General features: G+C 49.5%; 6 protein-coding genes across 6 annotated transcripts; 2 read left to right on the top strand and 4 right to left on the bottom strand.

Moving 5' to 3' along the window:
* Positions 1 to 1,358: 1,358 nt before the first annotated feature.
* On the top strand, positions 1,359 to 2,888 carry EJ05DRAFT_512854 (uncharacterized protein; the record flags this gene model as incomplete). The annotated part of the gene is made up of 1 exon (XM_033748374.1): positions 1,359 to 2,888. One exon carries the CDS (start codon positions 1,359 to 1,361, stop codon positions 2,886 to 2,888), a length of 1,530 nt encoding a protein of 509 aa, XP_033597777.1.
* A 140-nt stretch (positions 2,889 to 3,028) lies between these two features.
* Positions 3,029 to 6,019, bottom strand: EJ05DRAFT_455291 (26S proteasome non-ATPase-like protein regulatory subunit 2; the record flags this gene model as incomplete). The annotated part of the gene is made up of 6 exons (XM_033742467.1): positions 3,029 to 3,043; positions 3,100 to 5,065; positions 5,114 to 5,463; positions 5,519 to 5,683; positions 5,736 to 5,800; positions 5,884 to 6,019. Coding segments are annotated over 6 exons (2,697 nt in total), but the record flags the coding sequence as incomplete, so codon positions are not given.
* A 365-nt stretch (positions 6,020 to 6,384) lies between these two features.
* On the top strand, positions 6,385 to 7,861 carry EJ05DRAFT_442151 (RIO1-domain-containing protein; the record flags this gene model as incomplete). Its single annotated transcript, XM_033742025.1, has 3 exons — positions 6,385 to 6,447; positions 6,506 to 6,650; positions 6,708 to 7,861. 3 exons carry the CDS (start codon positions 6,385 to 6,387, stop codon positions 7,859 to 7,861), a joined length of 1,362 nt encoding a protein of 453 aa, XP_033597775.1.
* Positions 7,862 to 8,758: 897 nt separating this feature from the next.
* Positions 8,759 to 10,900, bottom strand: EJ05DRAFT_488108 (uncharacterized protein; the record flags this gene model as incomplete). The annotated part of the gene is made up of 4 exons (XM_033745672.1): positions 8,759 to 9,332; positions 9,387 to 9,478; positions 9,685 to 9,760; positions 9,960 to 10,900. 4 exons carry the CDS (start codon positions 10,898 to 10,900, stop codon positions 8,759 to 8,761), a joined length of 1,683 nt encoding a protein of 560 aa, XP_033597774.1.
* Positions 10,901 to 11,451: 551 nt separating this feature from the next.
* On the bottom strand, positions 11,452 to 12,443 carry EJ05DRAFT_98382 (uncharacterized protein). The gene is made up of 2 exons (XM_033750119.1): positions 12,266 to 12,443; positions 11,452 to 12,215 (listed from the first exon to the last, which is right to left on the bottom strand). Exon 2 carries the CDS (start codon positions 12,114 to 12,116, stop codon positions 11,622 to 11,624), a length of 495 nt encoding a protein of 164 aa, XP_033597773.1. The 5' UTR covers positions 12,117 to 12,215; positions 12,266 to 12,443; the 3' UTR covers positions 11,452 to 11,621.
* Positions 12,419 to 13,293, bottom strand: EJ05DRAFT_97994 (uncharacterized protein). The gene is made up of 2 exons (XM_033750118.1): positions 13,290 to 13,293; positions 12,419 to 13,227 (listed from the first exon to the last, which is right to left on the bottom strand). Exon 2 carries the CDS (start codon positions 13,130 to 13,132, stop codon positions 12,722 to 12,724), a length of 411 nt encoding a protein of 136 aa, XP_033597772.1. The 5' UTR covers positions 13,133 to 13,227; positions 13,290 to 13,293; the 3' UTR covers positions 12,419 to 12,721.
* Between the last annotated feature and the right edge of the window lie 433 nt (positions 13,294 to 13,726).

Below are 13,726 nucleotides of genomic sequence, written 5' to 3'. Positions count from 1 at the left end.
GGGCCTTTTACTTTTCCTGTCGAGGTCCATCAACCAATAGTTAGTTGTATGACACCAGCGCGCGCCAAACTCATCATGGAGGCACAAGGCTGGCAGATTACAGGTCAAAAGTTTAGACCTCTAGGAGCCTTATTATATGTCTCTACGGCTCAGCCTACACATTGCTACTCATGAGGACATGTCCGTCTTTTCTGTAGTACGCATCTCAGAGCAAGTGTTGGAAACTTCTAACCATTTTGTGAGAGCCAGCCTGCAAGGCTGTACAATGAACGGCACGGCACAAGTCTATTCAAGATGAAACACAGAGAGCGGTGTGGCATGCGGTGCCACTTGACTCTCGGCACTCCCAACTCTTCGTAGTCTCAAGATTTGCTTTCTCGCTTCCTACTACGTCTTTAGCTTGGAATACGGTGATACTATATGATTGTACTGACGGATGAAAGTAGTGGAGTCTCGAAGGGATAGGGCTTGTCGTACTTCTACAAGTCTCTGTCAGCTGGTAATGCTTATGACTCCGCAAATTTCTATGTATACTGATCCTTTACGGTAGGCTGGAATCTCTCCTTCCAGGACGCCTCGAGATCAGTCATTCTGAGTCGATACGTAGCTATCCTTTGATGGCAAGTCAAACGGATCCACCTCAGGTCAAGACTTCTCGACTGCAGGCCTCTGCTTGTTCGGTAACGCTTTCTCCCGAGCGCCTCGCCAACACAGATAGCCCAAACATCGAGTCATTATGTGCATATGAGAAATAGTTGGCCCAGCAAAGCCGGTTGACGAGTGTTTGGGTTTGGGCTAGATAGTTTCGGTACTTGAGCGCTAGATAGCAGAGTGCAAATGTGGGTGTGGTGGTATTATAGCTTCTGCAAGGTCATTGTTCAAAGTACAAACGGTCGTATGAATGCACCTGCAAGTTATTGTTCGCCTGAATGGACGATCATAACGTTTTAGCCAGATTTTCTATCAGAGTGTTTTGCAGGAATGAGACGACACAGCAATGCTGGCTTCACTCCACGGCTGTCCGTCACTTCAAGCGACCATAGCTGAACCTCTCGCAGGGAAAAGCATGTCGGTAGAGACTGCTGTATTGTGATTCATCCTTATCTGCGGAGCGACGGCGAATACAGCAATGTAGAGTCCGATTAACCGAGATAATTGGCGACACGAATGTTCGCTAGAGTTAAGGTAGCACGTGATCTGAAGGCACGTGCGCTGTGAGCCTTGGCCGCCAAATAAGCTTTTTTTTGGCTGACTTTTATAAAATTGCGCTTCTTGACTAAACATCCGGAAGCGCAAGCTAGAAATGTCCATAAGTCATATACAATAAGCAGAATGTTGTTCTATGGACATAGCGAGATATGAGTGAACGCGTCATCGTCATTGTACCACGCTTGTGTGTCAAGACCGTGAAGAGTTATCTCGAGAGTCAGAACCTCTTAGATAAGTCTTCAAGAATACAAAGCTGTGGAGCCGATGATGATGATTTCATTGAAAGATCGTTTGAAATCCCAACCTTGATTGACTGCCCGACCAGAAGTGAGCAAGGTCGCGGAGTAGCGATGCATGACAGGACTCAGGGAGTTCTAAATACACTGTGCTTGAGACCTGAGGACAAATCTCGTATTAAGATCAAGTGGGCGCCTGTCGTTGAAGCAATTGATGAACATCAACACGCGGCGCCAATATCATTGAAGAACAACAATCCTATTCTTACAGCTCAGATCAAATGGATGAATTCGCTCCAACCAGATCTTCTGGCACAGATGAAACTCGACTCATCGATATCAATTGACTCACCCACACCATACTGCATATACAAACCGCTTCTTTTACTCTCTGCGGACCCTCTCAAACGTCCATCATGGCAGACCGCATATACGGTCCTCTCACCAACTCAGCTCAGCCAGCTCTGGGCACTCATGGCCCTCGAAACCAATACCACACACGTTGCAATCAACGCCCCAATCCCCGTACAGACTTCTACGTCCGTGGAGACCAACATTTTGCGCTCCCCGACTGCTTTCACACCCCTCCATGGCTCATTCGGCCCTGCAGCACCGATTCCCTCTCCAACATTATCGGACTTTGCATCCGCGTTCTGGGTGAGCACCAAGCAGAATGGCATACATCAAATATGGGCGCCGCTACATACGATGTTCAGTCGAGGCAACATCAAGGAGAAAGCACGACTGCTGAAGCTCCCATCCGTGGTTTCCTGCTCAGAGAGCGGTGCGGAATGGACGGCGGTGGACCTGTACTGCGGGATCGGATATTTCTCATTTTCGTATTCGCAGGCGGGCGCGACTGTGGTCCTCGGATGGGAAATTAACGGATGGAGTTTGGAAGGAATGAGACGGGGCGTGGAGGCAAATAAGTGGCGCGGTGAGGTAGTGAGAGAGGACGAACATACTAGCAAATTGGTGAGGGCTTTTGCTATACAACCAAAGGCAAAATTGAAGCCATTACTGGTCGCATTCCATGAGTCCAATGCCCTTGCAATGTCACGGATCAAGGACTTGAGAGCATGCATTCCGCCAATTCGACACGTGAACCTCGGACTCCTACCATCTTCCGCTGCATCTTGCGAGACTGCAGTCAATGCTCTTGACATCGAACTGAGCGGATGGCTGCACGTGCATGAGAATATAGCAACCAAGAAAACGGAATATGATGATAGAATCAAGCAGATCGTAAACGAAATAGGGGCCATTGTCAGATCGACAGCATCGCCAGACCGAGTTGTGCGATTGGAACATGTGGAGCACGTAAAGACCTATGCACCAGGCGTCATGCACTGCGTGCTAGACGTATGCGTTGAAGTCGCTGATAAGAACATGAGTCGCCTTGGTGAATGGAGACATGTGGACAGCAAAGTAACTGAAAGGTAGTGGAAGGGTTGTGTTATACATTCATAGGATGCTAGTCTACCCAGCCCAATAGGCGCCCATGAAAGTCAAATATAGCAATACCAAACACACAGCCTAGCTTTTCGAACTGCGTGTCAACACTATAATTCCGTCGTTCATGCCTCCCAGTCAGGATTCTAGCAGATTTGTCAGCTTAAACCAATGACAGTTATTACGGAGGATTTTGACTTACCTTTCGAAGTATTACCACACCTTCCAGCACACTGCTCAGACTCAGGTACTGTTCATCTTCCAATTCGGCCCTCTCACCATGACTCAGCAGCACAGGTGTACTCTGTGTTTGCCACCCAGTGATAGTCTTGGGGCGGCCAGCCTGACCGACTACATCCACAGCTTGACCAACGCGTACGTTGACCTGGAGTGGCTTGAGCTCTTCGTCGAGAGTGATCAAGAAGCGAGGATGCATAGCGGTAACGAGGTAGTATAGGAGGTAGTGTGAATCACCAAGTATGAATTGCTTGGAATCGATCAAGGACACAAGCACCGTCAATAAACCAGCGGCGGAGACTCTAGACAGGACTTGACGATCCGTATGGAAGGGGTTGAAAGACAATGTCCCCTTACCCGCATGAAGCAGACCTTGTGCGATGCGTACCATAAACAAAGCGTTCGCATCGCGATGATAGTAGCTTGCAAGTTGGCGGAGGAGTTGTGCCAACCTAGCATTGTTTGTACCAGCGCCAACAAGACCCATAGCAAATATAGCATTAACAGCCACGTCATTGTCGTTATCGTGACTGTACCGCGAAAGTGTGTCGTATATCTTCATTTGCGGATTGCTCGGGCTAATCAAGCCCATTGCAAGGGGTACAGCCTTTCGAATGTTTGCCTCTCCGTAGTGCATTAGGTGGGCAAACTGTCGGAGGACCATTTCTTGGCCGACCTCTTCGCCCATGGCAACCAGCGACAGTCCGATCACAGCGTACGCTTGAAGGAGCTCGTCGCCCTTCTTCTCGTCGTCGTCATCTTCAATGTGGTCATTGCATATATGCAGAAGCTGTTGTAGCTTCAAGACAGCGCCGGTGCCTGCCCAGGCACAGACTTCTGCCAGCACCGACGTAGGCTTCGACATAGGGTGGTCGATCGCCTTGAGGGTCTCCAAGATAACGTCGACTTCCTCTTGCTGACCGAAGAAAAGAAGTGCTAAGCCCAAAGCCATAAACCTCGTCCACTTGTCCTTGAGCTGTTTTGTGCGGTCTTCGTCTAGGAAGGTCTGAATGATCGCCTCGCTCACGTCACTCTGTGCTGAGCCAACGAAGATCATACCTAACGATAGGGCAGCCATAGCAGAGAGGCGCATGTCGAGAGAAGTGTCGCCAACAATTGGCAGCAGGGAATCCAGGAGTTCCTCCTTTTGCGAGCCAGCGTATGCCAAACCGAGACCCATGATCGAGGCCATCCGGATAGACACGTTTGGATTGTCCAGGTTCGCGGAATCTCCGAGCAAGGCCATCGCTGGGTCGGAATCCATGCGAACACCAGAATTGATGATACCGGTAGCAAGCATGGCGCCAGCCTTGATTGAGTCTTCCGACAGATAGGTGTATGGATCAATTTTGTCCAAACCCATCTCAACGTCCCACTGCATTAGCATGCCCAACGAAGCTGCCGTCGACAACATTCCCTCGTCCTTTGTTTTCCAGACCCAACTGCCTTTATTGTCCGATACTAGCATCAACTTGTCGTCACCATAACCAGCGTTGACAAAAGCGTTCACGAATGCACTGGCGAGATTGTGCCTTGCGGAGTCGGTATTTGTTAAGCCAGCTGTTCGCGAGCTTTCGAGATGCGTCTTGTAAATGTCATCAGGGGTCTTTGGATCTAATATGTTAAGTTCCTTTCCAAGCGCCTTAAAGTATTCGGGTAGCCTTGTGTTGTTTAAGCACTCTTGAAGCTCTTGATCCTCATCGTCACCATCTGGTAGATCTAGCCAGATCCGCTGCCGAGCAATCATTAACGCCATCTGCTTACGGATCGACTTGTCTTCCGTAGCGTTGAAAGCTTGTTCAATTAGCTCGCGGTCATTGAGCCGTATAGCGATAACTATTGCTTGTGTATATTGCTTGTATTTGCCATAAATATCGAAAGCGGTTCGTAGGAATCGGTCATTATCTGGGTAGGTAAGAAGTGGTACCATGCTATATAAGCCATTAGACAAGAACGCGAAGAGAGCCTGTATGCATTACCTGACCATATACAAACAAACACGGGAGTATGTGTTCTCATCCAGATACTTGGGAAGATGCTCGATCATCTCAAGCTCGCTGAGAATGTCGACTGCATCGGCTTCAGCATTGTGCTTCAGGAAGAATGGCACCAGTGTGATAGCAAGGTCAGTCAGGTCATCCGTGTCTTTATCGTCGTTTAATCGAGTTTGAAATTCTTGCCCAATTTCTAGCGATAGATGCCTCATGTACTCGTGACCCCATGAGCCGATGTCTTGTGTCGTTGATTGTAGTCGGTACTTCAGGCAATCGTGGCGATCTTCGTCTGAATAGGTCATGCCGAGAGCAGAGAGTACATCTGCAAATGATATCTTTGATGAGGTTAGCTACCATAGCTCTTGATCGCGTCTTTCGTTCAATACAGACCTTGTTATCGCTCGCAGGCCATGCGTCATACGCTTTCTCGAGATTCTCGTAGTGTCGCCGCAGGAATTTCAACGGCTTCGGCACAGCCGTCATTGAAGATGTGGAGGTCTTGATAAAGTTCTTGATAGCTTCTAGAGCCGGCTTGTACAGTTTGGTGTCCGGTTCCTACCCACTCTCAGTAAAATCGTCTGGTCAGTCATCGTTCATTATAGCATACCAGTAACCGCTCTACGAGCATCTCTAGCTCATTCTTGAGCTGCTGGTCTTCCTCACTGAGCTCCTCTGTTCTCAATCAGCATACTTTGGGGCAAACATCGCATTCAGTCTCATCAAAGTAGCTGAACGGCGGACCGCTGGGAACCTACCAGCAGGCAGGTCCAGCTTCTCATCTCCCTTGCCTTTCTCCTTGGTATCCTTCTCATTCTTTGTGTCCTTTGGGTCATCTACCGCTTTGCCCTTGCCTTGCTGGGCGGTAGTGGGCTTCTCGTCTCCCTTTGCCATGTTGAAGCTCGCGTCTAAACAGCGAAGAACCGGGTCCACAGAGTGTTCGGAAATGCCTCGACACACCTCACCAAGACTTATTTAGAAAGCAGTAGAGTGAGTATAGGAGAAGACGCAAGTATAAATTGTATGAAGAGCACTGAAGAGGATCGAAGTTGGAGAGCTTGGTGTGTATCGAAGCGCTATGGAAGCTCTGGAGTAGGTACCAAGTATGGCGTCGCGCTCTTGGCGGCGATGAGAAAGCAGCAAGGCGAGTCCGTGCGCCAAGTACTAGTGCTTGCGGACCACCGATCTTTTTGTGATGCGTCGACCACAGTGCTCGAACCATTCCCAAGACACAGACACGCCACGCGGGTATATGTACGATGAAGCTTGATACTAAAGCGATTCGGTATCTCACGGTCGAGGACTGGAGGGTGCTTACAGCAGTATGCCAGGCCCGTGCCCTCAACCAGAATAAAATGGCCACTAATGCGGTATATATAGGTAGAGATGGGTAGTAGGAATCATGAAGTTGTCCCTACCCCCTTGATACAACAGATATCGAATCTCCGTGGTGGTAGCGGAGTCCATAAGTGCATATCGACCCTTGCGAAGGCAAACCTGATTGCAAAGGTCAAGAACGCCAAGTGTATAGCGCACCATTCCTAAATAGGTAATATTGCCAGCAGATTCTGACTTCACCTAGACGATGGCTACCGACTGACATACGGCGGCATTGACTATCTTGCCCTCAACGCCCACCGCAAATCTTCCACGGTATATTCTGTCGGTAACCAAATCGGCGTCGGCAAAGAATCTGACATTTACGTCGTTGCCAGTGATTCAGGCCTGCAACGAGTACTGAAAATTCACCGTCTCGGCCGGATCTCTTTTCGCACCGTCAAGACGAATCGTGATTATCTACGCAACCGCTCCTCGGGATCATGGATGTACATGTCGCGCCTCGCCGCCTTGAAAGAATTTACTTTCATGCAAGTCCTGCGCGACAACGGCATTCCGACGCCTGAGCCCATTGCGCAGAACAGACATACCATTGTCATGAGCCTGATTGACGCATTCCCACTCCGCCAAATCTCAAGCGTTCCAGACCCCGCCAGCCTTTATGCCGAACTCCTCGAGCTCATCGTACGACTCGCAAGCTTCGGTCTTATTCATGGCGACTTCAATGAATTCAACATTCTCGTCAAAGAAGACGCTGCTCCGTCGTCGTCTCTAAATTCAGACGAGCCTCCGACCATTACGTTAACACCTATTGTAATCGACTTTCCACAGATGATATCTATTTCGCACCCTGATGCGGAGTACTACTTCGATCGCGACGTGAACTGTATTAAACGCTTCTTCGAACGCAGATTCCACTTCACAAGCGATGAGTCAGGCCCATTCTTCAAAGATGCCACATCAAATGTGACGAAGCGCCTTGACGTTGAAGCCGAGGCCAGCGGGTTTAGCAAAAAAATGGCACGCGAGCTAGAAAAATATATGAAAGAAGTCGGCGTCGATGGTGACGGTGGTGTCAGTGGCGAAGGGGCCAAACAGGCAGAAGATAGGGCCTCTATCGGGGCCGAAGATGATGATGACGACGAGTGCGACGCACCACAAAGCGTAGGCGATGGAAAGGACGTCGCCGACCAGCCTCGTCTCCCAGACGCTACGTTGTTTCCAGGAAATGCAGATCCAACAATCCCGGACGCCGACCTGAACGCCACATTTACCGTCCTCGATATAAAAGACTTTGACCAGGGTGGTGGACCCATGGGCGTAGGCCTAGAGGCGGCCCCTTCGGTGGCACCGACTACTCGTACCATATCGAAAAAAGCTGCAGGGTGGGCAATATGAAGAGCACGTACGGTAATATAGCAAGCAAACCGAGATGATACCCATGACTATTCAAATGATTCTCCCTTGACTTCTCTGCTACACCACTTTTTCATCAGTAAGCATGCCTAGCTGCGGCCCTTGCGAGATCTAAGCATGATTTACGCTCGCATTACAGTACATCATGATTAAGCCAAACATAGCACATCGAACATAACCAACAATCCCACTGGATACATGACTGTGCAATCCACATATATATGAAGAATTTGGAGGTACCGTCACGATATATCGAATATGCTGAAGCTGAGAACATAAGAAGTCTGAGGACTTTGCGATAGCAGCACAGTGCACAGCAGCAGTAAAGTGAAGTTAAGTGGGCCCAAATGATTCTCTGATTGTAAGTTATGTAGCCCGGATTATTCTCGATCTGTCTATGCCAGCCATTGCTCAGCTCTCAACCACATCTGGGAGCCGCATGGCTAATCTTAATAAATATGATTGCAAGTGCCTCCGATGATAATTTTTAGATGCCAACGCCATTGGGACAATGAGAAAACAAACAACACGCCGCCCGAAAGACTTTTACGTTCAATCAAACGACTCTACACCGGCGGAGGTATGAGCGCTCAAGATCAACAAGGTGTATTAGTGGGCAGCCATTGAAACGCAGACTGACAAAGGAAAGATGAAGGAATGAAGATCCAGCGATGTGAACCGTGAGTCCAGCTGACGCGAGGTGTTTAATTATCGGAGATATATGCGGGTTGAACCTGCTCTGAATGTCGGTAATCAGATAGAGATGCAATGTGATAAGTCGATAGATCGATAGGCGAGTAAATAAGTTGATGAGATGGTATCTATGTCAGTATGGTGTAAGAAGTAGGCTCAGATTGTCTGCGCGTATTCGTCAATCTATCACTCATGCTCAGACGCAGCCTTGCCCTGAGTACGCTCTCCTTTGGTTGGGGTCGTTGGCCCAGAACGAGAAATTCGGACAGCCTCACCTGAGACTTGAGCGCAGGAGATGACGGAGCCGGTCGGGGACTGCGGCATGGTAGTGGGGGCGGCCATTCCATTGATCGCTATACCAGGCACAGATGTATGCGACCTCCCGTTGGACCACATTGCCATGCCCGTCATGCCAGGGGCATGCGCACTTGGAATTGTCTTTGATGAAGGTGTAGTCGCCCCAGAAACACTAGGGTGAGTGTAGGCACTATTCTGGAGGAAAGTTTCGAACTCATTGCGTTGGGCGTTAGGGAAGAAACGGGAATCGCTCAATGCGCCACGAGCTTGCGCAACACCGACTTCGTATTCTTGAGCGCGGAATTGGCGACCTGCTGCAGTCTGCTGTTTCAGAATTTTCTGTTCATGCGTATCCGAATATCGGATCTGTATGAGATGCTCCTCGCCGCCTTGGCCAGGGCGAGAGATTGGCTGATTGTTGAATTGGCGTATCACCTGCTCACAGATGTCACGAGTCTCGAAACTATTGGCATATTAGTAAAGTCGAGGAATCAGAGGACTGATGACAGCTGCTTACCGGGCAAAGCCTACACCCCGACCGTTTCCGTTTTGATCGCGCAAGATGCGGCTAGAACACACCTTGAAGGGTGCAAAGACGAGTCCAAGTTCCTATTCCATGTCAGTTATTGGCGAAAAGAAAGGAAGAATGTGACCTGCATGTTCATTCATAGTTCGTGGTATGTTTGAGACATAAAGATTGGTGTTGCCCTCATCAGAGAACTTCTTCAATTTGGCGTAGAATGATTCCTGTTGATAGGTTAGCATTTCGTGATAGATGCAGAAAACACAGAGAGCCCAACTCTAGCAAAGCTAACTTCATAGCCGAGATGATGAAAGCCACGGATACATTGCTCGGCGTCTTCGAAGTTATAGTATTTGATGAAACCAAACCTGAAGGATATATCAGTATATGTAGGACGCAAATAGGTACGGACAGTCGATGAGGGCTATGGGAGGTGATGAGAGGAGGTGATGGGAGGAGGTGATGGGAGGAGGTGATAGGAGGAGGTGATGGGAGGAGGTGATGGGAGGAGGTGATGGGAGGAGGTGATGGGAAAAGAGGAGACAGGCTGGAGAAGTTTATATGTACCCTTTGCACTTATCAGTCTTCATGTCGATGATCGATTTGGAGCTCTGAATGTCTCCGAAACGCTTTCCCCATTGGAACAAATCCTCGTCCTTGGTCTCAGGCTGGAGACCACGAATGTAGACATTGGTCTCCCCATTCTTGTTCTCAAGGCTGCGGTCAAGCGGCTTGTTAGGTGAGTTGGGTGCGGGAATGGCGGACGGAATCGGAGGATCTTGCTGCAACTTGATCTGAATGTGGACTGGGCATACCGACGAGGGTGGGTTCGTGGTGACAACAGCCTTCGAAATTGGTGCACCAATGCCATACGGCTGCTGCATCTGATTGGGTGAAGGAGTTGCGCTGGCAGTGAAGACACCACTGGGAGAACGATCCATAACCTGAGGATTGGTGTACATTCCATAGCCAGTCAAAGGTGTGCCGGGATATTCAGCCTCGTTCGAAGACAAAGACTCACGACGAGGAGTCAGGAGATTTGGAACATCGCTTGAAGAAACGCCGCTAGGCCAAGAACGTCCAATGGGACTGTTGTCAGGCATCATGCCCATGCCAGGCGGGTATGCGTTTGGAACGTACGGGGAGTACATGCTCGGAGAGTGGTGCATGTTGCTTGGTCCCTGATTGGCACCAGGCAGATAGTAGTGCTGACCAGGCTGTAGGTTCTGAAGACCCATGAAGACCTGCTGATTATGGCCACCGGTGGCATCGAATGAGTTCTGGGCTACGTTTCCATTAGGACGGCCTGCTGAAGGAAAGGAGGCAACGTGGTGGAGGTTCATAGCACCCATACCGTTCGCGAGAGTAGACATGTGAGCATCGCCGCCGTGATACCCCGGATGAGGCCCACTTGGGAGGAAGGTGCCGCCTCGTGCGAAGCTACCCATGCCATGGCCCCTGATGGGGTTCGCATAAGCCGCCATGCGTTGATCTTTGGCTGAGGACATGATGACCTATATGCAAATTAGCTTGATACATAAGAACATCGCCAAGTCCGATAAAAAGAAGGAGATGTTGAAGGACAGAAGAGTCGACGATAGTATGGTACAGGTTTAGTGATGAGCCCAGAGCTCACCGGAGGGGGGGTGTAGGGGAAGGGGCAAATTGGTGCACATTGCCAGGAGGCCATAGAAAGAAATTGGAGAAGTAAACGCTGTAACGATAAATACGAATGTAACTCACGTTGCAGAGTTGATGTACTGGGCTGAAAATGAGGAAGATTGTTCTGTAGCTGAAGCCGTGTGAGCTACATGATTGTCAGCATGTCATGCACACATGCTGTCTTGAGCCGTGACTGCAGTAAGAAGGAATTCGCAAGGCAGACGTGATAATGTATTCAAACAGGTATCCGTTCATAGGGAGTGATGCTGGACCAAAATGAATTGTGAGAAGGCATACCTTTACGCAAGTTCTGATCGCTGAGGATGTTGGCTTGAAGATCGGGCGGCAGCAAAGACTGAGATAGTCAATTGCAAGGGCCAGCTAAGAAAGCTGATGCAGCTGAAAGAAGAGAGATGAGCGTATTGAAGTCAAAAGCTACAAAGAATGTTGGCAATCTCTGAGCGGATGGAACTGGTAGAAGTGTTGGTGTTGAGGGAGAAGAAGAAGAACAAGAAGAAGAGAAAGAGGAACGAGAAATTGAAAGAGCGTTTATAAATGGGAAGACCGCTAGCTTGCGGGCCGAGCTTTCTGTTGTGATGTCCGCTGCACTGAGAGACTACGAAGGGAGAGCGAGGGAAGGTGCCAGTGTATTCTCTTTTCCCCTGAATGAATGAATGCTTCTTTCCTCGAGGGCCGACGGCGACAGCGATGGAGCACGTCCAGATATATGCAGCAGGATACAGATGGCGGTAATGATGCACCAAATTTCACTGGAGAGTTGCGTGTGAATCTTGATATTGACGCCTCCCGAGTCTTGCGGGGGTGGGAAATGCGGATGTTGCCCGTAATGATATTCGCGGAATAGCTGTATGATAATCGATAGAACTCCAGCCTGGCCCTGTGAGAGAATAGCAGAGTTTGCAGCAAAGCCTTCTTCGCCCACTTGGGTGCCGAGCTCCTTATATGTCTCAACGAGTGATTATGATGGGGTACGATGGCTGTCCGCACGTGTAACATGAGCGGCGAGCTTCGACCAGACGGTGAGGCTGCGGCCACATCCATCCACCCCACGGATCCCCTGCTTGCTGCACGAAATGCTCACAAACCACACAAATCTTCGCATTGTGTAGCACGACCTCCTCTTGACTTCGTTACGCCTTGCTATTTTTCCAGATCAGTCTGTTCGATACCCCGTCTGACTCTGCACGCACCAACGTTCTGATGGTACCGTCGAAACTGGACAGTCTTGCCCAGCTAACATCGAACGGCCTTGGCTTTCGGTTGTATACAGTCGCAATGCTCTCAATGCGTTCATTGGACCAGGGGTCGGGGCTCGGAACGTGAGCCGAGTCAAGCTCAACGACACAGAATGCCTTGACACGGTGTGATTCGCTGTACTTGCTAGGCTTACAAAATGCTGTTGGCGACAAAGTAGGCGGAGGGAAATGGTGAGCATTGCTCAGGCCGTTCCTGGTTCCCAAGGACCACTGCAGCTGTGCGACAGATATTGAGTAACGCAGCTACAAGGTCTGGAAACGATCGACATAGCAGAAGCTAACCTTTGGCACCCACCACACAGGCAGAATGCCATAGGGTGAATTCAAGGCAGCGTTCGATGCCGGCTTTCCTGAAAAGTACGATGACCGAGTAGAGGATACGAAGGAAGACTAAAAGTATGACAAGGAGGGCCAACAAAAAGGGAATTGCCAGGTGTTTAAAGCAAAGATTCGACAGAAAGAATGACACAGAAGAGACGAAAAAGATAAGAAGACAGAACCTACCAATAGAACTGGCAAAAAGGACATGGCTGATGTGCCAACGGCAAACCAAGGAATGCCGCGCAAAAGCAAGGCCAAGAAAGAGCCGAGCGCAGACTGGATGAAGGGGATACTAGATCTGGAGCTTTTGGATTCCGAGGACATGGGAACATCTCCACAGAATTCGTGGTTTCCTGTGTTGTGGGCGAGTATCCGAGCCTGTGCAAATCGCAAAAGTGAACAATCTGAGGCGAGGAGTAGTATTCTTACTGTTCGTATAGAACAGGAGACGTAAAACATAGACGAAAATTCGACGACCATCCTTACCACTGTGGACCTAACATATTGTCGCTCGCCCAGTTTTTTTCAAACAAGCCGCTCATATGCTTGCGCATAGTTTTGTTATACTCCAGGCTCTACAATCGAGGGTTAGCGCTCAGCAATAGTTCGAATGGATGATCTGACGGCGCTGGTCTACCACAAAAGTCGATGGCCAACGAAGCCTCAGAGCATTTTGAGCGACAGCCCGCTCAGACATCCTGTACCGAGTGTGGGTGTCGAGTAACAGGGCGCGAGTATATTCAGTCAAAGCGGCGGTCAGGGGTCAAAGAGAAGTCCGTCTTGAACCCCGCAGCTTTCCCTGGGCACCCTAAGCACATGGATGAGCCTAAACGTTGGTGCAAGTTCAACAACGCCAGGGCCTGCCACAGTCGCGCAGTCGGAAGCCCATCTAACATCACCTCCACGATGATGGTGGACTTTCAGAAGCTGCTGGCCATTTTCATGATGCTTGTCGTATATGCGACAGTAGCAAGGATCAAAGTCATGAGACAGACGGAAGATTTGTGCAGCTGCGATAAATCTTTATATCGGGATGTCGTAAGCACCATGATTTATTTTTCGAACCGCATGCAT

This window comes from Pseudovirgaria hyperparasitica (assembly GCF_010093815.1).
Source record: "Pseudovirgaria hyperparasitica strain CBS 121739 unplaced genomic scaffold EJ05scaffold_13, whole genome shotgun sequence".
NCBI classification, from domain to species: domain Eukaryota; kingdom Fungi; phylum Ascomycota; class Dothideomycetes; order Acrospermales; family Acrospermaceae; genus Pseudovirgaria; species Pseudovirgaria hyperparasitica.
This window is presented reverse-complemented; position numbering and strand designations above follow the sequence as displayed.

Bases quoted from the DNA above. Each gene is read 5' to 3' on its own strand.
- EJ05DRAFT_97994 (XM_033750118.1), bottom strand. From the start codon at position 13,132: ATGGTCGTCGAATTTTCGTCTATGTTTTACGTCTCCTGTTCTATACGA.
- EJ05DRAFT_98382 (XM_033750119.1), bottom strand. From the start codon at position 12,116: ATGGATGTGGCCGCAGCCTCACCGTCTGGTCGAAGCTCGCCGCTCATG.